This window comes from Asterias rubens, chromosome 8 (assembly GCF_902459465.1).
Source record: "Asterias rubens chromosome 8, eAstRub1.3, whole genome shotgun sequence".
NCBI lineage: Eukaryota > Metazoa > Echinodermata > Asteroidea > Forcipulatida > Asteriidae > Asterias > Asterias rubens.
In genome coordinates this window covers 15,888,405-15,910,892 of record NC_047069.1, presented here as the reverse complement: position 1 = coordinate 15,910,892, position 22,488 = coordinate 15,888,405, and the positions used below count along the sequence as shown (strand labels likewise).

Here is a 22,488-nt window from a genome sequence, read left to right as displayed (position 1 = left end):
ATAATCAATAATGCAAAGACACTAGGTCATGACCCCTCCACAATGTAGGATTATAATGGTATGATGCTTTACACTTGAAAAGGTTTACTGTTAAGTTCGTTTCACAAAAAGTCAATTTGAATGAAAACGAAGACGTGTTACCTACCGATGGGAAGACGAGTGCTGCAACTCCTTCACTGAGACTCCTCAGATCTAACCTCCTTCTTAAAGGCTCGTCCGACTCAGCCTCACCAGGAACAGACACCATTGAGGCTGTTGATACCTCATTTGGTGATGTGAGCATCGATGGTGAGAGGTGATACCCCTGGCTGTCATCATCCTCAGGTGAAATCTCCTTAGGGGTGGACTTACCTCTCATATAGCTACACATTTTCGAATGTTGTTTGGGTTTTTGTTTTCAAATCAAGAAGTTTGTGTTTTTCCTGCTCTCCGCTGAAACAAAATCAGGAGCGATGAGACCAAGGTGTTGAAAAGGTATCAACTTATAGTCTGGTTCCGTGGAGTGCACTACCGGTATATAATATGGAGTTTGTTAGCGTTGTGTGGATACACTACATTTAGTTCAACCACGCGATGATGAGATTAAACGAAATCTTTAATTGAATTGTAAGAGTCACGAGTTGCCGTGTCACATCCATTCGGAGCTCATGGTTGTTGGCTTGATGGAAGTCAGGACTGAGCTTGATATAACGCCATGACAGGAGGACACTGTTCCCATGTGGGTTGAACTGGCGTGTAGTCAAGCTAACTTTTTAGATATTATATAGCAAGGTCCAACTTGGTTCGGCTGATTAGTCGATTGCGCCGGCTTATTTGTGGAGTGACGGATCAACGCCTTGTTTGATGTTAGTTATACTACGACGGTTATAGTGGCATTGACTGGCTATACAGTTAGACAGTGCAATGCTAGCGGGCAATGGTTTTACACGTACACCACAGCATCATTGCGCTCCCATCGTTCCGACATGTAGACCGGTAATATTAAAACTGCTGTCAATACATGCATACCATCAATGTCGAATGCTATCAAACACAGGTTCAATATACAAGTGCAATTTGACTCCACTGTTTTATATACAGCGATATATAGTCTTACTGTTTTGTTGGTATCTAATGTATACCTGTCCGTAGTACTGCAATCAGCATACAGCCCCCAAGAAAACACACACGGGTGAACAATCCTCCTGAAGTCATATACACTGAGTAGGAAGAATACGATGAGATATGTCTCCGGTAAATGGGTCGGAATTATGCACGAGCTAAGGAGTCTTGATACGCCAGTAGTAACTCTTATTCCATCCCCCTAGAGTGGTGCTAATCTCTTGGCTTATCCGCCATGTCATTTAGTAGCTCGGTGTCCCGCTGCAAGCACAGTCGAAGGATGCATTCCACACGGCAAATTTCCATCTATCGCAAGCCGGCAACATCCCCGCTCATCCCAAGGCCGCGTTAAGCAATAGGGAAAAAACGTACGGGATAAACACGACTGGCTCTTTCCCACCAAGAGAGGGCCTTTTCCGTCTCTAAACTAGAGGCAAGGACCGACCAATGATCGCTGCGTAGCTGTGAGATATATTGATGAGCGGCTGATAGATGTACTGTATTAGTGTCATTCACCAACCGACTCAAATTAATGTACTGCGTATTACGTTGGCCTGATGAGACAAATCCTTCTAAATGAGATACTATGTACGTATTGCTATTGCTCCGTTCTTCGAGAAAGGAGCATTTGCGATCATACTTTATTAACTTTTATGTATTTTTAATACGAGCAATCTATTTGCATTAATTTCCAAAAGTCAATTTCAAAATATAGATCCATTACAATGGCACTGTTAGATTTGGGTAAAGTTGTCTGTATACATTTAAACCAAACAGTGCACTACTAAAGCGTCAACTATATCAATGCCTACTGGAAGGAAGTGGGGGCTTTAACACCAGGCAGTGGACACTATTTATAATTACTCAAAATAATCATCATCATAAAACCTTTCTTGATAACGAGTAATGGGGACAGTTTGATGGTATAAAACATTGTGAGAAACAGCTCCCTCTGAAGTGACGTAGTTTTCGAGAAAGAAGTAATTTTCCACAAATTTGATTTCGAGACCTCAAGTTTAGAATTTGAGGTTTCGAAATCAAGCATCAAAAAACACACAACTTCGTATGACAATGGTGTTTTTTCTTTCATTATTATCTCGCAAACTCGCAAACTCGCAAACTCAACGACAGATTGAGCTAAAATTTCCACAGGTCTGTTATTTTACGCATATGTTGAGACACGCCAACTGTTGACAATTACCAATAGTGTCCACTGTCTTTAACTATTTGAAACCTTAATTAGAACTATACACAAAACCACACACTCATTTGGGAACCGCTCTGTCAAAACCCAAACCAATGAGTGCACGGCAATAGGTTCCATCATTATCTCAAAAAGGCAAGTTGTATATTGTCCCGATTCAAGAAGCCATTTTGAACGATGGACACTTCAAAACTCTTTGGACGGAAAATTGAAACATTTTTTATCAAAGATTCCAAGTGACTTACTTGTGTTTGGTAAACTACTGTCATCAATAAGACTTCGTGACTTTAGCTAAAATGAAGTATAAAGCCCTTTTGTACTTTATATTAATTGAATGGGGGAGAAACCCCTTTCAGCTCTGTTTTCAAAGAACTTCACCTGCGAGGTTCAGATTTTTGGCTCATTAATCACGTCAAATTTGGCAAATTTAAATCACAAGTCAGTCATGAAGGCTCTTTATATACAGTTAACTGCTATTTTGATGTTTGACAGACAACGTTAAAGGCACTGGGGTCGATTTCACAAAGAGTTAGGACTAGTCCTAACTTAGGACTAGTCCTATACAAATTGCATGGATAGTCCTACGTTATGACGAGTAACTGGTCCTAACTCGAGATAAGACTAGTCCTAACTCTTTGTGAAGGACCAGTATTCTCACTTGTTATACAAAAATCTGTGAAAATTTTGACCCAATTGGTGATCGAAGTTGCAAGAGAATAATAGGAAAAAACATTATTGCACAAATTTGTGTGCTCTCAGATGTCCAAAAGGCTTCAGGGTTGAAGTCTTTTAATTTTTATGTGAGAAATTACCACTTACTCAAAAACTACGTTACTTCAGAGGGAGCCGTTTCTCACGAAGTTGTATACTATCAACAGCTCTCCATTGCTTGTGCAAGATTTATGCCAACAATTATTTTGAGTAACTACCAATAGTGTCCAGGCCCTTTAAATCCCTTGATCACGGACCATGTCACATTGTTATACCAATTACAGCATATTGAAGTAGAAGTCTTTTCAATCAAGCTCGGAGTCAAGCAACCTTTTTCCAGTATGTTTTTTTTTTTACGTTCTCGCCGCAAGTAAACACTGGACATTTAAAAAGCATTTTATCAGTCGAGGACCGTGCAGTCCGTGTAGGTTATTAAATTGATCGTATGTACATTTTACCCCGCAACGTTGTTTCAAGTGCAATGGTACGAAAATACAGTAGTTCAGTTTTCAGAGCGAATTTGTTTTAGGCATAATTATAACGAAGGATGCGGGAACCTTTTTCGATGATGACATAAAAGAAACATTCAAAACAATAAAACGGTGGACATTGACACAGATAAAATAAAAGTATTACACATCACTCTTTATTATAAATCAAACTAACATCTTAAAACAATATAACTTCTAAGAAAAAACTATAAATAATAGTAAACTTGAGGGTGCAACCATGTGTGGGAGTGTTGGCTCTGAAAAGAGCCGGTTTAGTCTCGATGTTTCAGTAACAGTCTCTGTTCGTCTGCAGAAAAAGAACAAAACCATCAAGATATTATCTGGTTAACTCGCGTTTGGCTTTCTTACGAGTTCGAAGTCATTCTGTACTCTAACTTCTGTATTTGTGTCGATAGACTGGGCGTATTAGTACCTCTAAATGCCTAAACGCAAAATTAATTTATCTCAAATGATAAATGTCAAATATATATACTGATACCTCTCCATGCATTGCCTCAAGTCTTATATAAAAGTTAAAAAAACATCAAATTAAAGGACACTAAGCTATGACGTATAAGCAGTCATTAAAACAACCTGAGTGAAAATTACAATAGCTCGGCCTCAGCCCTGGGAAAGCAGCTTAAAATTATTCTGTAATTTGCAGAAAACACTTTGCAAAAGCTGTCAACGTGCTTGCAACGTTATTTTAATATTTACCCCGTGATTTATATTTCTGCAACGGCTGTAGCTAATGTGCTTATGTATTGTAGGAGGAGCGGTTGAATGAAATAAACGTGCTCGTCAAATTGAAGTTATTGCTTTGACATCAAGAGTTTGTTAATTTATTTATTTGTTTAGTTTATTTTCATTTATACTTCAATTCAATTCAATAAGACATTTATTTCATATTGACATCGTCAATGACAGTAATTACATGTTGTATAAGGACAATTTTAAACAGTTGCCACAGAATCAATACAACATGTTTACAGTTCGTACGATTATAATTAGTTTTGTTGAAGGCCAAACTTGACTGTAAACAAAAACATTTTTATGTCAACATGTAGGAAACATGGTGAAGCACAGCTTCGGTACATTTCTCTAGAAAACTGGATTACTTCAAAACAACATCAAATGGACAAAGACAGGACAATACAATAAGGAGTGATCCTCTGTACAAAGCGATGATTGGCTTAAACAATTATATAATAAGTTAATAACAAATGAAAAAAAAACACTTAAAGGTAACTATCGATGATACTTTCATATGTAACGATAAATAATGATTGATGATCAATTCATAAAAGTATTATAAATAATTATTGTGGACCAGTACAGGACAACAACAAATGGGGGGGGGGGGGGGGGGGGGGGGTTGATATCAAGAGAAGGAACGCTTCTCACATTCAGCTTGTGTGACTTAAAACCTATATATTTTACATAATCACGTTACTTTGAAGTGAAATGTTTCTCCTCTAATGTTGTATAACTCTCGAAAGCTGTTGTAGGCTGCCAATCAACAACTTGTAGTGCCATTCATTTGATTGAGTGATAATTTAAGGTGATTTCCAAGTGGATACCTTCCCTTTTAAGATTTTTTCTTGCCTGACTATGGAGGTAGAAAAATCACAAGAACTTTGCACTTCGATTTGAGGCATTTCATGGTGAGGTATCAATAATGAATTGGTTTGCTATCATGTGTGTATCTACTTGCCAGGTAGAGTTTGTTTTTTAGAGATTGTGTCTATATTCTACTACCGCGGAGTAGATTTATCGGTTTGTTCGGGAGACTTCTCTGCACTTTCTTGGAGTGAGTTCTTAAATTGATCTCGTCGTTTCGACTAGTTTGCTCTAGTCATAGTCAACTTTGCACTTAATATGATGATGTGTAAGTGTGGATGTATTACCTGAGTTTTGTACAAATCATTGGTTTTGGTTTACAACTATGGATCGTGCTTTAGCACACCTGTACCCGATCATGGTCATACCGTATCGATTGGACTATAGTCACAGGTCACTGTCTCGTCAGCTCTGCTATGTACTCGTCAGTTATTCTTGTGAAGCGTTGGACACTATTGGTAATTGCTAAAGACTAGTATTCTCACTTGATGGTTCCCAACAGATATGCATGCAATAAAAAATCTGCGGAAATGTGTACTCTATTGGTCATCGAACTCGCAAGAGAAAAATGACAGCAAATTCACCCTTGTTGCACAAATTTGTGTGAGATCAGATGCCTTAAAACAATCCCCCCCCCCCAAAAAAAAAAAAAAAAAAAAAAAAAGGCAAGACCCACAATACGGACCACCACGACGAGAAAGCTGACATAACTATAAAAAGTGCCTCTTGATCAAGCATTAAAACATCCACAAGAGAAGAGATGTCTTAAAATGCATGTCAACGTCTTCAAGAAAGATTGGTACAATTCGGAGAATTTGATTATTTACAGTTTAGACAGGCGGTTGATGCAATGTAAACAGTTTAAATAAGTGATGTGTTGACAGAGAGAGCTTGTCTGCGACATCTCTTGCTGATTCAACAAGACATTACATGAAGTTAAACAAAGAAAACTCTTATTTCATGCGTGACAAGTTTTTAAACAGATAATGGGAAGCTGACCAAACTATACACCAGTCCCTCTGGGTGGAGATAAAAAATATATATATTCTCAGAAGAAGGTCAGTTACCCTCAATTACAGATTCCTTTAAGTCCATCCAAAGACAAGATGGCCTGGAGGGGGTGAATAACTCCACAAAGACAAGACGTATACCCCTGGAGGGAGTAACTGGGATGATCACGCAGACATTACTCTATCCCTTGAAGATTTACTGAGTGATACAAAGCGGCAAATTGGCGGGGAGAGATTTGATGCATCCAGGGAGGGTCGACTGATGTACTCGGCCCGCATCCGGGGAGTAGCATCTCGGCATCCGGGGAGTTAGCATCTTGGGTCTCCTTAGGCAAGGACAGATTCTAGATAGTATAAGTTGAAAGGACCCGCTTTGTATCAGTTGGAAGAGAAGGATACTCAACCTGTGTCTCCTCAGACGCTGAGAGGGGCTCGTCTGCATGCCTGAACTGCTAGAAAAATTTAGGAATAAGTCCTCAATATCGCCAAGGGTCTTCCATCCACACTAAATAAACTCACATAGCATACAGTGAAAATGTTGAATGCTGATTGGGCTCGCATGCATTTTTTTTCTTCGAACTGCCATTCTACCAAAAAATATTTATTTTGTTTTTAAGGATTCCCCTGTTTGAATCGGTTGAGAAGAAACAAATTCCCATTAAAAAGCGCGCTACCACAGTGGCAATGTAGTAGTGCAGAAACAAAATTGCCGCGCAAGAAAAGTAGGTGGGGGGGGGGAATCGTCAATATAGTTAAGGGTACACCCCATCCACTAAGTAAAACTCGCACAGTATACAGTGCGAAATGGTAAATATTTAATACACAACAAATACTTGGAACTCTGACAGCTTTTCAAGTAAAGGGGGAAGTGGGTCATTGACTCTTGAACTTTGACCCTCTGTTCAATTTAAAATGGGGAGTTCACCAGGGCCCGTCTAGTCTCCTTTCTAAACGTCAGAGCATCGGTCTCTTGGCAAATAGGACCATTTATTAGAGGGGCCTCTTTCATCTAAAAAACATCAAGTTGGAAGTCAACAACCCCCATGTCACAATCGGGCACAAATATTATTGTTACACGGTATCCCTTTTCTTGGGCTCTCAAATCTGGTTGGAATAGATTATTTTTAGGTCCTTCAAAATCTCAATGAGGCACTCGCTCTGTTTTTACCCTATTTAGTGGGGTGCATCCCTGACGTACCTGGTGTCTGCAAAGTCACGTGACAGAGTTCTTTGACGTCACACAATGTTAAGTCGACCATATTGACGGGCTAATAAATCTTCCTCTTTCCAAACGCACAAAACTGTGCATGACGCTTAAATATCGCGTGCTGCACGCGGGAGTTTTCATCAAATTCCTTACATGGTTGGTCAATGAACCACTTTCAATATTGCGCAAAAAAACACACAGACCTCGCGCGCTGGTCTAGGTAAAGCACTCAAGTTTGAACCCTATCCAAACCAGCATGCACCTCAATCAACAGTTAGCGCTAGCGCAATGGGTGTTTATGGAAAGGTCAATGACGCAGCTCGAAGCCAATCCCCAGGTTGCACGTATATATCGATTCTCGGGAAATGGCTGTACATCATGAGCTCTAAAAGCCCGGTTCATACTTTTTGCGACGACAAATTTGCAACGAATGATTCCAAACAGCTGAACTGTGTTCAACTCATGCAAAACATTCTGCGGAAACATCCATGTGACGTCTTGCTCCGCATTCGCAGGAAGAGCTTGGACACCGGGCGATCCCGAACTTCACTTTTAAAATCCTCTTCTTCTTTTTTTGCGTCTAACAAATTCTAAAAATGAACAGGGGCAATCAGGTTTGCTCAGTTGATTCTGTCCCTGTCTTTCATCTTTGTGGACCCTGGTTCGAGCCCGGACTGGAGCCTTGCATGTAGATTGGGTTGTTCAGTCCCTACCTGACTGCGTGGGTTTTCCTAGACTTGACTCAAGTCCCAATCCCGTGCCATCCCTAGGAAACTACTGTTTTGTGATGCTCTGCACTCCCCAACCTGTTCCACAACCTGTTCCGCATTCTCGATACCACATTATGACGGCGAGCGCGCAGTGTACTGTATGCTACGTCGGCTGGACCTCTCACACGAGAATGGGACTTGAATCAAGTCTAGGGTTTTCCCTATACAGCGGTTCTCCTCCCACGCCTAACACTGATTTATCTTCATTGTCTTCTCTACACACAAAAACTGGTGCGATGTTTCCATTAGGATGTTTTGCCGACTATATAATTCAGATTTAGGTTCAGATTAACTGGTTTCGTGTGAAGGTGTTTTATGCGGTATCCCTTAAGCAAGAACGCATCAACAGTGCCGGCAGTGCCGATTTCTTATTAGTCTCATCTCCTAAAACAATTGTGATCATTTAATGTTATTCAAAAGATGTCCGATGACATTTTCACAGGTTTCACCAGTTGTGAATAAAATCTAGAATTGTTGAACCAGCATAACTTATCGAGGAACGCGTTTGTCTTGAAGACTGCTTGGTATCATTAAAGGCGTGGGGCAAATTTTGTAAAGCTCCATGCATCGAGCAATGTAGAGCTGTTGAAAGTAACGCAGTTTTGAGAAAGGTGTAATTTCTCACTAAAGTGGTTCAGGTCGTCTGAAGCCTTTCTGAGTCATCTCAAAGCAAACAATATGCAACAAGTGTATTTTTCCTTCATTATGTTCTTGCAACTTCGATTCCCGATTTAGCAACAAGTTTCAAAGAGTTGTTATTAAGGTATCCAGTGCATTTAAGTAAATTTCATTAAGTCAAGTTGAACAACCTACAATGTCTGACGACGTTCAAGATATTTTGAACTTGTCTACTTGAATTGTCTTCCTACCCAAGCACTTCTCAAAACAAACACAAAAATGAACACGTGTTTGGTGTATCAACAGTATTTAAATACCTTGCAGGTGAAGAAGTATTTGGCAAAACATTGTTTTAAGATGGCCAGAATGGATATTTTGCAATGACTAAAAGGCGGGAATATTTGTTCGAGGGCTTGGTTTGTTGACTTTTACCGTGAGGACAGAATCGAACCTGAGGCAGACTAGAGGCGACGATGGAAACTATAACCTTTGTGAGTCGAGTTTATAGAATTACACATTAGAGAAGCTTTCATCTCTAGATGGTGGGCATCATATTTGTTCTCTCTCTCTCGTTTATACAATTCAATTCGATTAAATAGGTTATAAGTCGTGATAAATGTTTATAAGTGCATCAGTTCTTTTTCATGGTGTGAAAAGTATTGTGTTCCTAACGCTTCATGTTTTCTCCGTGTTTTCTCTTCATATCGTTGCTTTTGTTTGTCTATAATATTCTACTTTTGGTATGAAAATAAATATGAACTATGATTTAATGTATCAATGCAATTGCAGTCTGTACTTTGGTAGGGTGATACTTTGTAGTGGGAAATGTAACTTCTCTTCGAAAGCAACCCTTGTTATAAAGATGGCGATGTTAGTATAAGCATCCTGCGAAATTGTTTCGTCTGAAATGCGAAATAATTGTTCCCTGCCAAATATCCTGCAAAATTATTGAAATTCCCCTGTTGCTTAGAAATCATTAAATGCATGTCAACAAATGTCCTTGGTGTACGTTTGTGGTGCGGCAAGAGTTGCGGTTGTATCTCACATCGTCGCTGTAAGAAGTGGATGGAATATACGCTCTTTGTGAAAATACTGTGACAGATGTTTTGCTGTTTTTCTGTTTTCAGCTAAAACTTTTACAGGTGAATTTTAGTGTGTCTTTCTTGCCTATAAAATCAGCATTACGCTGACAAACAAATAATCTATTACCATACCTTTAAGGGGTATCGTACTCGAAACCACCAGTAATCAGTTGGTTTTAAATTATCGAGTAAGAGGAAGTTTGATTCCTTTGGAGAAGGCTTAAAGTGATCAGATTACAAGTCAACTTAAGGAACAAGTCTACAATTGAAATCATTTGATCTCACAAAGGAAAGAATTGATATGTTCAGTAAAACATGGTCAAGTGCATTAATAGCAGACCTGACAACCTTAACAGGTTAAGTAGGGAACATAAAACTGTGAACAAAATATGGATCACAATTTATAAGAGATTGTGAATTGGGGTGTACCGGGAAAATTCAAAATTGGATATCTCAAACGTGGAAGGTCGAGGTGTGGATAGCGAATGCGAGGAGAATGTGTTTGGTAAAACTCGCTCTCATAGTTCAGTCTATAGTTTGCATGGGATTTGAGGCATTGCATGGTTAGGTATCAACTTGGTTTGCTGTAACACAATGACATGTTACAGCAAACCAGATACTTCCCATTTTAATGTTTTTAATAATAATAATAATAATAATAATAATAATAATAATAATAATAATAATGTTATACCATTTCCATGTAAGGTTAGTGACTTGTAATCTTTTTCCTGCATGAAGAGCCTCATATGTCTTAAATCCATGAGACCAATGGAACAAATATTTCCATCCCATTCTGCCGTCGATTTCACCAAACTCTTTCCAACTTAGAATTAATTTCCTAACTTAGGTCGAGTTAAATCCTGTACCCAAAGGCGTAGAACGCCTTGAACCCACTATAAGTTAGGGTGAGTTACTCGTCCTAACTCGATATAGGAATAATCCTAACGTTTCGTGAAATCGACTGCTGGGCTCTTCTTGCTGCATAAATATTTGTTGTGACGTCACATTCATTAATGCCATAAAATAAAACAAGAACATCTCCTTCCGTGCAGCTAATTAAGTTGTCAGAGAAGAAGGACACGTATACAGCCAGCCCTATCACCATTCAGTAGATAAAGTTACAATATTCTGGATACGAGGAATTTGAAACAATAAATAACAGTTGCGCTCAAGCCAGACTCCTTCAATTAAAAGCTGTCCACCTACCCACACGCCCGTCCCACGCGCAGTTTGAATTCGTAATTTTGTACGGTGTCGATGCGACACGACTAGGCCAGCTGCAAGGAATTCAACGGGGCGATGAGAGTCTGTGGACGGGTGGGGTATGGCTTCAAAAATGATGACACCTTCGTGAGCATTTTTAGTCTCGGACATCACCTGTTTTGTTCTGTCATATACTGAAGGGGGGATCAACGCTCTTTTTTTTTGTGTCCAGCCAGATTGTTAAAGATGAGCTGCAATTTTGCATGATCTGCTAAATTGCAATGTGGACTATTTTCTATTGTTTTTTTTTTAAGTTATGTGTTTGCACATAGGTTGATTCGCTTTTAATAGGATCGAGTATGCAACTCGTTAATAGTTTATTTTGAGAAAAAAACTGGGAGAATGCAAAAGGCATTTCTTAAATGTATCCCGATTTTTCGCAGCAATAAAGCTTTGTCTATGTGGCGTAACTTGGAAGGGGGCCTACGGGGGCACGTGCATACCCGTTGTGCTCCTATTTGCACTCTGGACTTATCAAAGTTTGATAATTTAGTTGCAAATTACTTGAATAAAATGTTACATTGTACAAGCTTTTAATATTGTTATTTAAATTGTTTTGAAAACTATTTTCTTTTTACCTACACGCAGATGTGTTTGTTTTTGCCTCCACTCGTCTGATAATCTTTGTAGGCAGACATTAACAAGAACGCTGACAAGGGGTTCGTTTGAGAGGAATGCAAGGGCAAACGTTGTTTTAATTGGCTATAAGTGCCCCCTCCCTTTTTGTCGGATTCTTGTCTTATAATAAAACTATCGATTTTCGTCGCGTGCTTCTTCGAGTGGAATTATCTTGATCACTTTGTACAGTTACTGATGGAGACAGAGTTGTTTTTGTTTAAGGATGTTCAACCTTTTATGCATTTCAGAATTGAAGTGGTAATGATTGAATGATTGAACCTTCAATGTGTTTAGTGGTGGAAGTTTACAGTCGAGTGTTGTAAGGCCGAGTCACACTGTAGTGGCAACGAAAACGAAAGAGAATGCAATCTATTGGTTGAATTGTTCCACGCAGAATACGCGCACGCGCCGCTTGTTCAATCAGTCGATGGCATGAATTGTTAATGGTTTTCATTATGGTTCTCGTTTTCGTTCTCGTTATCGAGGCCTGTATGACCGGCCGTCGATTTCATAAAGAGTTAGGACTCGTCTTATCTCGAGTTAGGACGAGTAACTCGTCCTAACTTGGGATGAATCTTAAGGTCTGCATGCTACAGTGCAGGGTTGGGACTCGTCCTAAGTCCTTAGATTAGTCTTAAGTTAGGAATAGTTTTGTGAAATCGACGGCTGGCCTTTAACCCTAAGCATGAGCACCGCACTGAATAACTCAGTGTTTTAATGTGCCAATCAAATCATTGAAATAATAGATGTCTAGCCCTCAACCTATACTGTGCGCAAGAGTTTCACGTTACTAACGTATATCGTCGTGAAATCTGAGCGCGGTGGTGTCAGGCAATCACGCCACCTTTTGGTGACAGACCATAGAGAGTTGAACTTGCTCTTTGGTTAGACCACGCCCTTAATTAATGCGTATTTTTCTCTTTGGTTAGACCTCCCCTAAAGTACAGCGTATGGGAATATTGAACTTTCTCTTTTGTCATACCACGCCCTTAGATACAGGGCATAGAATACTTGAAACTCTTTGGTTAGGCCACGCCCTTAAGAACAGCGTAAAGAACATTGATATTTTTCTTCGGTTAAACAACGCGCTAAAGTACAGCGTATAGAACATTACTCTCCCTGATTCTGCGAAAAGTTCCCTGGAAATAAACCAATCTGTCAATGTTCTGGGGAACAAATTTAACAATCAAAACTTGTTTGTATTATATTCACGTTGGTTGTAATTTTAATAATCGTCCTGGTTGTTGTACAAACTCTCCCTGATTGCATATGATGCAAATGTTAGCAGCTCTGCAGTGTAAAGAACGTTGTACTTGCTTTTCGTCCGACCACGCACTAAAGGCACATCGTTATATAGCAGATCGTTCAACTTGCTCTTCGGTCAAACCACGCCCTAAAGTACATCGACAATCACAATAGCACCTGTTAAATCCGTCTACCTTACACTAAGCAAGTCTGCACATGATTTAAACAACATAGACAGCTTAAAGGCAGTGGACACTATTGGTAATTGTCAAAGACTAGCCTTCATAGTTGTTGTATCTCAACATATGCATAAAACAACAAACCTGGGAAAATTTGAGCTCAATCGGTCATCGAACTTGCGAGATATGAATGAAAGAAAAAACACCCTTGTCACACGAAGTTGTGTGCATTTAGATGGTTGATTTCGAGACCTCAAGTTCTAAACTTGAGGTCTCGAAATCAAACACGTGGAAAATTACTTCTATCTCGAAAACTACACCACTTCAGAGGGAGCCGTTTCTCACAATGTTTTGTACTGCCAACCTCTCCCCATTACTCTTTACCAAGTGAAGTTTAATGCTAATAATTATTTTGAGTAATTACCAATAGTGTCCACTGCCTTTAAGCTGTGCATACCATTTCGAAATGTTTAGTATTTAACTATTCACACACAAACAGTTCTGGTATTTAGGTTAATGTATTTATGATTATGAAGTTACTTCTTTGAGAACGAAGTTTGTTTACAATTAGCCTGGCTCCTCTTAACACTATCATTAAAACTACATTAACAGGATCAGGGAATGTGACGACAGTTTAAGTTTGACAGAATGCTAAATAAACGACTTCAAAAAGTGTCCCTCCCCAGTCAAAAAACAACAATCTGTATTGATTTTAATTCTTAACCATAATTTGATTCAAAGGAGAATATTGACATCTGAAGAATCAACCCCAATTCATTTAGAGATTATCATTACATGGTGTTCTGCAAACCTTTCTATATCGTCATTCCACCGTGCGAAGTTTCAAATCTTACTGACATATGCAATGATGCTCTCACTACAAACGCTATACGAATATTAAAAATAGTCATCTTCATTTGGTCAATTTATATTCCCTCCTCCTCCTTCTCCGCGTTGATTGTTTTTGAAACTCCCCAGCAAGCGGTCTCTCTCATCTGCTTCCTAATCGAAGAGACACAATTTAAAACATGGCCAAGAAATCCCTGAACCCATGGACCTTGGTTTTGAGTTCATTGAATGAGAGAAACAGTTGACCGTGGTGTTTGATGTAACATCCCGCGTGGGTTTTCAACTTCACAGCATGGTGTGCCACATCTGTTTCATTATTTTATTCCTCTAATGTCTTCGGAATGCGTGCCAAGAAGAAATACTAGACATGTTTTTAAATGCAGTTCTATGATGTATTGATGAAACAGGGGTACTGTAACTTCATTTTTAAACTTCCAAATATTTCGTGTTAGGTTGGGTTTTTTGTGACAAAATATGAAGAACAAAAATTAACCAATAGGCTGCCGCTATCTGCATTAATTTAATACCAAATAATACAAAATAAAAACACAAATTGTAAAAACAGTATGAAATTTCAAAATTACCAAATGATTATTTTGTGTTAGGTTGGTTTGTTTTTTGTGTAACTAAGTGTAAAATAGGAAAGTTACCACTGCAGCCATTACTATTGACATACTTTTCGTTATTGGTCTGTGGCTAAAATTAAAAATATTGACAATCTGATATCAAGTTGTTCAAATTATATATTTGTCTTGATGCTTTAAGTAAGACCTTAGCAGAAATCTAAAGTGTGATTAAGTTAACTTCATAAAACTGTCAGATGGTTTCTAATGTCTGTGTTTTAAAAGACCTATACTTGGTGTATCCCAAGTTATTCGTAAAAAAAAAAAACATGTGAAAAACTTTGCTCAATTGGTCATCAAAGTTGCAAGAGAATGGTAAAAGAAAAACACCCTGTTGGCACAAGTTTGTGTGCTTTCAGATGCCTAATAAAAGGCTTCAGGCCTGAAGTATTTTATTTTTTGTTGAGTGAGAAAGAACATCTTTCTTAAAAACCACGTTACTTTCAGAGGGAGCCGTTTCTCATAATATGTGATATACTATCAACAGCTCTCCATTGCTCGTTGTCAAGTATTATTATTATTATTATTATTATTATTATTATTATTATTATTATTATTATTATTATTATTATTTATTCGGCCAAGATTTCAACAAACAGTACAAGATACAATATTGAAATATAAATAAAGAAATATAACAGTATAAGAAACAATGAATGTAAACTTAAGACATCTAGAACAATTGTAAACCAATGATTGAGTGAGACAGAGCACTGGCAATCAAGCAAGACAATTATAAAAACAGACAGGACAAGCCCATTCTAAGATGGCCAGGATTAATAAAAGTGAACCTAACCACTGTGACTCGAAAGCCTATCAATCCAATCTTAAAATAGGAATAGAATCTTTAACAAACATTTAAAAACAGTAAAGATAAACTTTGGAAAATATAATAAATATTAAGAACAAAATAAATATGTATGTTAAGAAAAACCTATTTATATGTAGCAAGATTATTTGGAAGTGCACATTTGAGTTTAAAAAAAGTTAGCTTTTATGCTAAAAATTATTTTGAGTAATTACCCAAAGTGTCTAGTAGCTTTAATTGATTGCAAAGGTTGTGGGTTAAAATCCCCCGACTGTACAGTGCTTATTACACATCGGTGTAAAAGTAAAAATAAACTAATTATATTGAAGGTTTTATAAGGTATCCTTTTGAATGTTCTCAAGGCTTAATAAGAAAACGGACGCGTCATAATTGGTCTGTTTGGGACTATCATTAGTGCAAATTGTAAGGATTTCATTAAATTACTTTTACATATTTTGGGAGTTCCTGGAAAGTGGAGTTCATTGATCGCAGCATTTTGTTTGGCAAAAACGAAATACATTTCTTTAAAAAAAAATGTATAATAAGGATAGCCGTGTAAGTCTAATAGTAATAGATGCACAGAAAAGAACTTAATGATAGCACTTAAAGACGCTTGACACTATTGGTAATTGTCAAAGACCCGTCTTCTCACTTGGAGTATCTCAACACATGCATACAATAACAAACCTGTGAATATTTGAGCTCAATTGGTCGTCGAAGTTGCAAGGTAATAATGGGAGAAATAACACCGATTCCCTCACGAAGTTGTGTGCTTTCAGATGTTTGACTTCGAGACCTCAAAATCTAATTCTGAGGTCTCGAAATCAAATTCGTGGAAAACTACCTCTTTCTCGAAAACTACGTAACTTCAGAGGGAGCCGTTTCTGACAATGTTTTTTTTTATACTATCAACAGCTCTCCATTACTCGTTACCAAGTGAGGTTTTATGCTAATAATTGTTTTGAATAATTACCAATAGTGTCCACTATAAAGACTAACTTAAAAAAAAGGAAGAACTGCATGAGCTTTAAGTAAAACATTTATGTGTTGATTGGATTTTGTTCTTCTAATTATTACTCTACGTAGTTGTTGCAGTTGAGTCCAAATGTTCACAATGTTGGTATTTTATGCATGTTAGGATACACCAAGTGAGAATACTGATTTTTGACAACCAATGGGTCCAATGCCTTCGAATGAAAAATGTGTATCAATTTGAAGAAGCACCTTTTGACCATCATGAGTATGGAATAGCAATAACACTGAGCCGAGGACGAGCTGTGGTTTGTAGCTGCATGGACTTTCTGACCTACGGAAGTGGGGAAAACAGGTCGGTGGGACCCCCTGAGGTTGACGAACACATTTATTGCATTTTCTGAAGGAAGTTTCTCACTGTGAGGCCGTCATGGTTAGTTTGTTCCCATAAATAATTGATATCTTGTTAGAGAGATTGAGAGAGAGACGCATGTCTCTGGTAATTGTCAAAGACCAGACTTCTCACTTGGTGTATCCCATCATAAGCATAAAATAACAAGCCTGTGAAAATTTGAGCTAAATTGGTCATCGAAGTTGCGAGAAAATGATGAGAGAAAAAAACACCCTTGTTGGACGAATTTGTGTGCATTTATACAGGAAAGTATTTTATTATTTTAGTGAAAAATTACATCTTTCTCAAAATCTACGTTACTTCAGAGGGAGTCGTTTCGCACAATGTTTGGTACTATCAACAGCTCTCCAATGCTAGTTACCAAGTAAGTTTTTAAGTTAAGATTTGTTTTGAGTAATTACCAAACGTGTACATACCCTTTAAATCTCATGTTCTCATAGCAGTGGTAAATCATTCATATAGATGTTTAAGGCACTGCAAACTGTTGGTAATAATTGTTAGCATAAAATGGATAACTGTTGATAGTATACAATGTTGAGAGAAACGGCTCCCTCTGAAGTAACATAGTTTTTGAAAAAGAAATAATTTCTCACTCAAATAAACAAAGAGTTCTGAAAGCACACATACTTGTGAAACAAGGGTATTTTTATTTCATTATTCTCGTACATTTTCGGTGACCAATTGAGTCCAGATGTTCACAGGTTTGTTATATTTTGCATATGTTGGGATACACCAAGTGAGAAGACTGGTCTTTGACAATTTCATAAAGGTGTCCAGTGCCTTTAACACTCTCGGCCGTAATGATTGAGTTTATATAAACCGGTTTTTGATGAGGGGGGTTATTAGGAGTGTGTTAATTTACTCTATGGTGTTATTGAGGGTTATTGCAACCTGGTCCGTACTGTTATTAGCTCATTTCCGTTCCTTGGAACCATCAAAGTGCAATCGAGTACACCCTGATCACCTTACTTCTTGTTTTACTTCTTTCATTATCGGTCTAAGATTCTGGAAGAGAAACAGTGTGGTCACACGTCAAGTTGCAATACATTTTTAATCTTATGTTATATTTTATGTTTTTTAGATAATGAGCGGTAATTACTCCAAAATTTAATGACCGAAACAAACTTGTTGGTGAGAAGCGCAGCTGTTGGTGGTTTAAACTATTTTAAGAAATGATTCCCTCCGAAGTAGTATGGTTTTGGGTTTATTTTCATCTAGCTTGTTTGAGTCTGAGGAATGATTCATGCATGAGGATTGTGTTCGGATTGTATTTGGATTGTATTTAGTCTCTTGTGGCGTTAGGTGAACGAGAAAGTGTAGATTCGTGAATAGAGTGTACGAGCCGAAGGCGAGTACATGTACATTGTACTCACGAATCTACAACTTTATAGAGTGTATTCTCTGACTTAAAGGAACACGTTGCCTTTGATCGGACGAGTTGGTCTATGAAAAGCATTTGTAACCGTTTGTTATAAAATGCATATGGTTAGAAAGATGTTGTAAAAGTAGAATACATGATCCACGCAACATTGCCTCGAAATTGTGTGGTTTTCCTTTTACTTTGCGAATTAACACGGTCGGCCATTTATGGAGTCAAAAATTAAGATATCGACCAATGGTTGACGCGGCAGGTGCTCCATGAATGACAATGTTTTTATATTAGCCAAAAGGGGCTGTACCAATTCCTTTGGTATTCTTAAACTGTGATCACCCTGTTAATAATTAATACTTTGGGGGAAAATGAAGCCCCAATGTATATTATTAGTGCTTTCTGCTAAAGTGTTATGCTTTTAAAGGCAGTGGACACTATTGGTAATCGGAAGACCAGTCTTCTCACTTGGTGTATCTCATCATGTGCATAAAAAAAAAAATGAAAATTTGAGCTCAATTGGTCGTCGAAGTTGCGAGATAACAATGAAAGAAAAAACACCCTTGTCACACGAAGTCGTGTGCATTGAGGTCAAAGTAAATAAATAATATTATTAACCACGTGTCGGAATTAATATCTACGTGTAATATCTGGTTAGTACACACCTAAAAGTATTCCTTGTCGAGAAAACATGTGAAGAGTTCTGTCGTTATCATATAAAACACATTGATGAGCGCTTGTACACAAACATATGGGAAAAGTGATTTTTTGCAACAACAAAAAAATGCTCAACCCTGCCAGCTGGGCATGCATCAGATTCTTAAAAGGGACCCCTGGAGGACTCATTTCAGCAAAATTATTTTAGTTGTACTCAATGTCACGGTTCATGTTCAGTTCTCCTAAACTAAATGGTACGACAAGGGTGTTTTTTCTTTCATTAATATCTCTCAACTTCGATGACCGATTGAGCTCAAATTTTCACAGCTTTGTTATTTTATGCATATGTTGAGATACACCAACTGTGAAGACTAGTCTTTGACAATTACCAATAGTGTCCAGCGTCCAGTGTCTTTAAGACTGGGACATAAAATGAGTATTACAATGTTATCTCTGTGAACCTATTTCTTGGTACTGATGTAAATATGTTTTTTGTTTGTTTTCTTTTCATGTCAATGCAGAAACGAACTCGTCGTCAACTACCGATGAAAGTCAAGGCATACCTGGTGTAACTTCAATGTGGATTAAATGTCGTCAGAGTCAAACTGAGGTATGATGACCTTTTCTTTATGCTGGGAAGTTTGTTTGAATTTCAATGAATGGTTTCCCTTAATTTTTCCTCGATTTCATTAGATTGCATTGTTTGTTCCTTGAAAGGTTTTTTTTCTTCAAAACAGCCATGCTCATATACCCCTCGTCATTTTATTCAATTTAAAAACAGGTTTTTGACAAAACAGCAGGGCTTACCCCTTGTGATTTGATCAATTTCCAGTTCCATTTTTTTTTACAAAACAACAAGGCTTACAACTTGTTATTTTATCCGATTTCAGCTCATTCTTAACAAATCAGCAGGGCTTGTGATTTTATAAAATGTCAGCCCTTTTTTTACGAAACAGCAAGGGCCCTTGTCATTATGTTCTTTTACAGCCCATTTTTGTTAAAAAGAGTTAAAACTCTTGTTGTTTTATCCCCTTGTAAGTTTTAGCCCATTTTAAAACAAAAACAGCCAGGCTAACCCCTTGTCATTAAAATAGATTTCATTCAGCTTTTTTTCACCTAACAGCAATGGCTTACCCCTTGGGATTTTAACAAAAATTCAGCCCATTTTTGACAAAACAGCAAGGCTTACCACTTGTTATTTTATCAAATTTAAACCCATTCTTGACAAATCAGCAAGGCTTAGCCCTTGTCGTTTTATCCATTTCAGCTCATTCTTGACAAATCAGCAAGGCTTAGCCCTTGTCATTTGTATCAAATTTCTGCCCATTTTTGACAAAACAGCAAGGCTTACCACTTGTCATTTTCTCAAATTTTAACCCATTCTTGACAAATCAGCAATGCTTAGCCCTTGTAATTTTGTCCAATTTCAGCCCTTTTTTGACAAAACAGCAAGGCTTAGCCCTTGTCGTTTTATCCATTTCAGCTCATTCTTGACAAATCAGCAAGGCTTAGCCCTTGTCATTTGTATCAAATTTCTGCCCATTTTTGACAAAACAGCAAGGCTTACCACTTGTCATTTTCTCAAATTTTAACCCATTCTTGACAAATCAGCAATGCTTAGCCCTTGTAATTTTGTCCAATTTCAGCCCTTTTTTGACAAAACAGCAAGGCTTAGCCCTTGTCGTTTTATCCATTTCAGCTCATTCTTGACAAATCAGCAAGGCTTAGCCCTTGTCATTTGTATCAAATTTCTGCCCATTTTTGACAAAACAGCAAGGCTTACCACTTGTCATTTTCTCAAATTTTAACCCATTCTTGACAAATCAGCAATGCTTAGCCCTTGTAATTTTGTCCAATTTCAGCCCTTTCTTGACAAAACAGCAAGGCTTAGCCCTTGTTATTTTATCCAATTTCAGCTCATTCTTGACAAATCAGCAAGGCTTAGCCCTTGTCATTTTATCTAATGTCAGCTCATTCTTGACAAAAGAGCAAGGCTTAGCCCTTGTTTTTTTATCAAATTTTAGCCCATTCTTGACAAATCAGCAAGGCTTAGCCCTTGTCATTTTTAGCAAATTTCAGCCCATTCCTGTAATTTTATCCAATTTCAGCTCATTCTTGACAAATCAGCAAGGCTTAGCTCTTGGCATTTTATCCAATTTCAGCTCAGTCTTGACAAATCAGCAAGGCTTAGCCCTTGTCATTTTATTCAATTTAAGCCATTTCTTGACAAATCAGCAAGGCTTACCACTTGTCATTTTATCAAATTTTTACCCATTCTTGACAAATCAGCAAAGCTAAGCCCTTGTAATTTTTATCAAATTTTAGCCCATTTTTGTAATTTTATCCAATTTCAGCCCATTCTTGACAAATAAGCAAGGCTTAGCCCTTGTCATTTTATTCAATTTAAGCCCTTTCTTGACAAATCAGCGAGGCTTAGCCCTTGTCATTTTATTGAATTTAAGCTCATTCCTGACAAATCAGCGAGGCTTAGCCCTTGTAATTTTATCAAATTTTAACCCATTCTTGTCAAAACAGCAAGGCTTACCACTTGTCATTTTATCAAATTTTAACCCATTCTTGACAAATCAGCAAGGCTTAGCACTTGTCATTTTAAATTTCAGCCCATTCCTGTAATTTTATCCAATTTCAGCTCACTCTTGACAAATCAGCAAGGCTTAGCTCTTGTCATTTTATCCAATTTCAGCCCATTTTTGACAAAACAGCAAGGCTTACCACTTGTAATTTTATCCAATTTCAGCCCTTTCTTGGCAAAGCAGCAATGCTTAGCTCTTGTTATTTTATCCAATTTCAGCTCATTCTTGACAAATCAGCAAGGCTTAGCCTTGTCATTTTATTAAATTTCAGCCCATTTTTGACAAAACAGCAAGGGTTACCACTTGTTATTTTGTCAAATTTCAGCCCTTTCTTGACAAAACAGCAATGCTTAGCTCTTGTTATTTTATCCAATTTCAGCTCATTCTTGACAAATCAGCAAGGCTTAGCCTTGTCATTTTATTCAATTTCAGCCCATTTTTGACAAAACAGCAAGGGTTACCACTTGTTATTTTATCCAATTTCAGCTCATTCTTGACAAATCAGCAAGGCTTAGCCTTGTCATTTTATTAAATTTCAGCCCATTTTTGACAAAACAGCAAGGGTTACCACTTGTTATTTTGTCAAATTTCAGCCCTTTCTTGACAAAACAGCCTTGCTTAGCTCTTGTTATTTTATCCAATTTCAGCTCATTCTTGACAAATCAGCAAGGCTTAGCCCTTGTCATTTTATCTAATGTCAGCTCATTCTTGACAAAAGAGCAAGGCTTAGCCCTTGTTTTTTTATCAAATTTTAGCCCATTCTTGACAAATCAGCAAGGCTTAGCCCTTGTCATTTTTAGCAAATTTCAGCCCATTCCTGTAATTTTATCCAATTTCAGCTCATTCTTGACAAATCAGCAAGGCTTAGCTCTTGGCATTTTATCCAATTTCAGCTCAGTCTTGACAAATCAGCAAGGCTTAGCCCTTGTCATTTTATTCAATTTAAGCCATTTCTTGACAAATCAGCAAGGCTTACCACTTGTCATTTTATCAAATTTTTACCCATTCTTGACAAATCAGCAAAGCTAAGCCCTTGTAATTTTTATCAAATTTTAGCCCATTTTTGTAATTTTATCCAATTT

The 22,488-nt window shown here is 37.7% G+C and overlaps 1 protein-coding gene across 1 annotated transcript in view; it reads right to left on the bottom strand.

Annotated features, from left to right (window-relative positions):
* LOC117294011 (guanylate cyclase soluble subunit alpha-2-like) overlaps positions 1-370 on the bottom strand; it is a 74,466-nt gene extending 74,096 nt beyond the window's left edge. The window contains exon 1 of the mRNA XM_033776527.1: positions 146-370. Coding sequence (XP_033632418.1) covers positions 146-370 — 225 coding nt within the window. The remainder of the gene's footprint in view (positions 1-145) is intronic.
* Between the last annotated feature and the right edge of the window lie 22,118 nt (positions 371-22,488).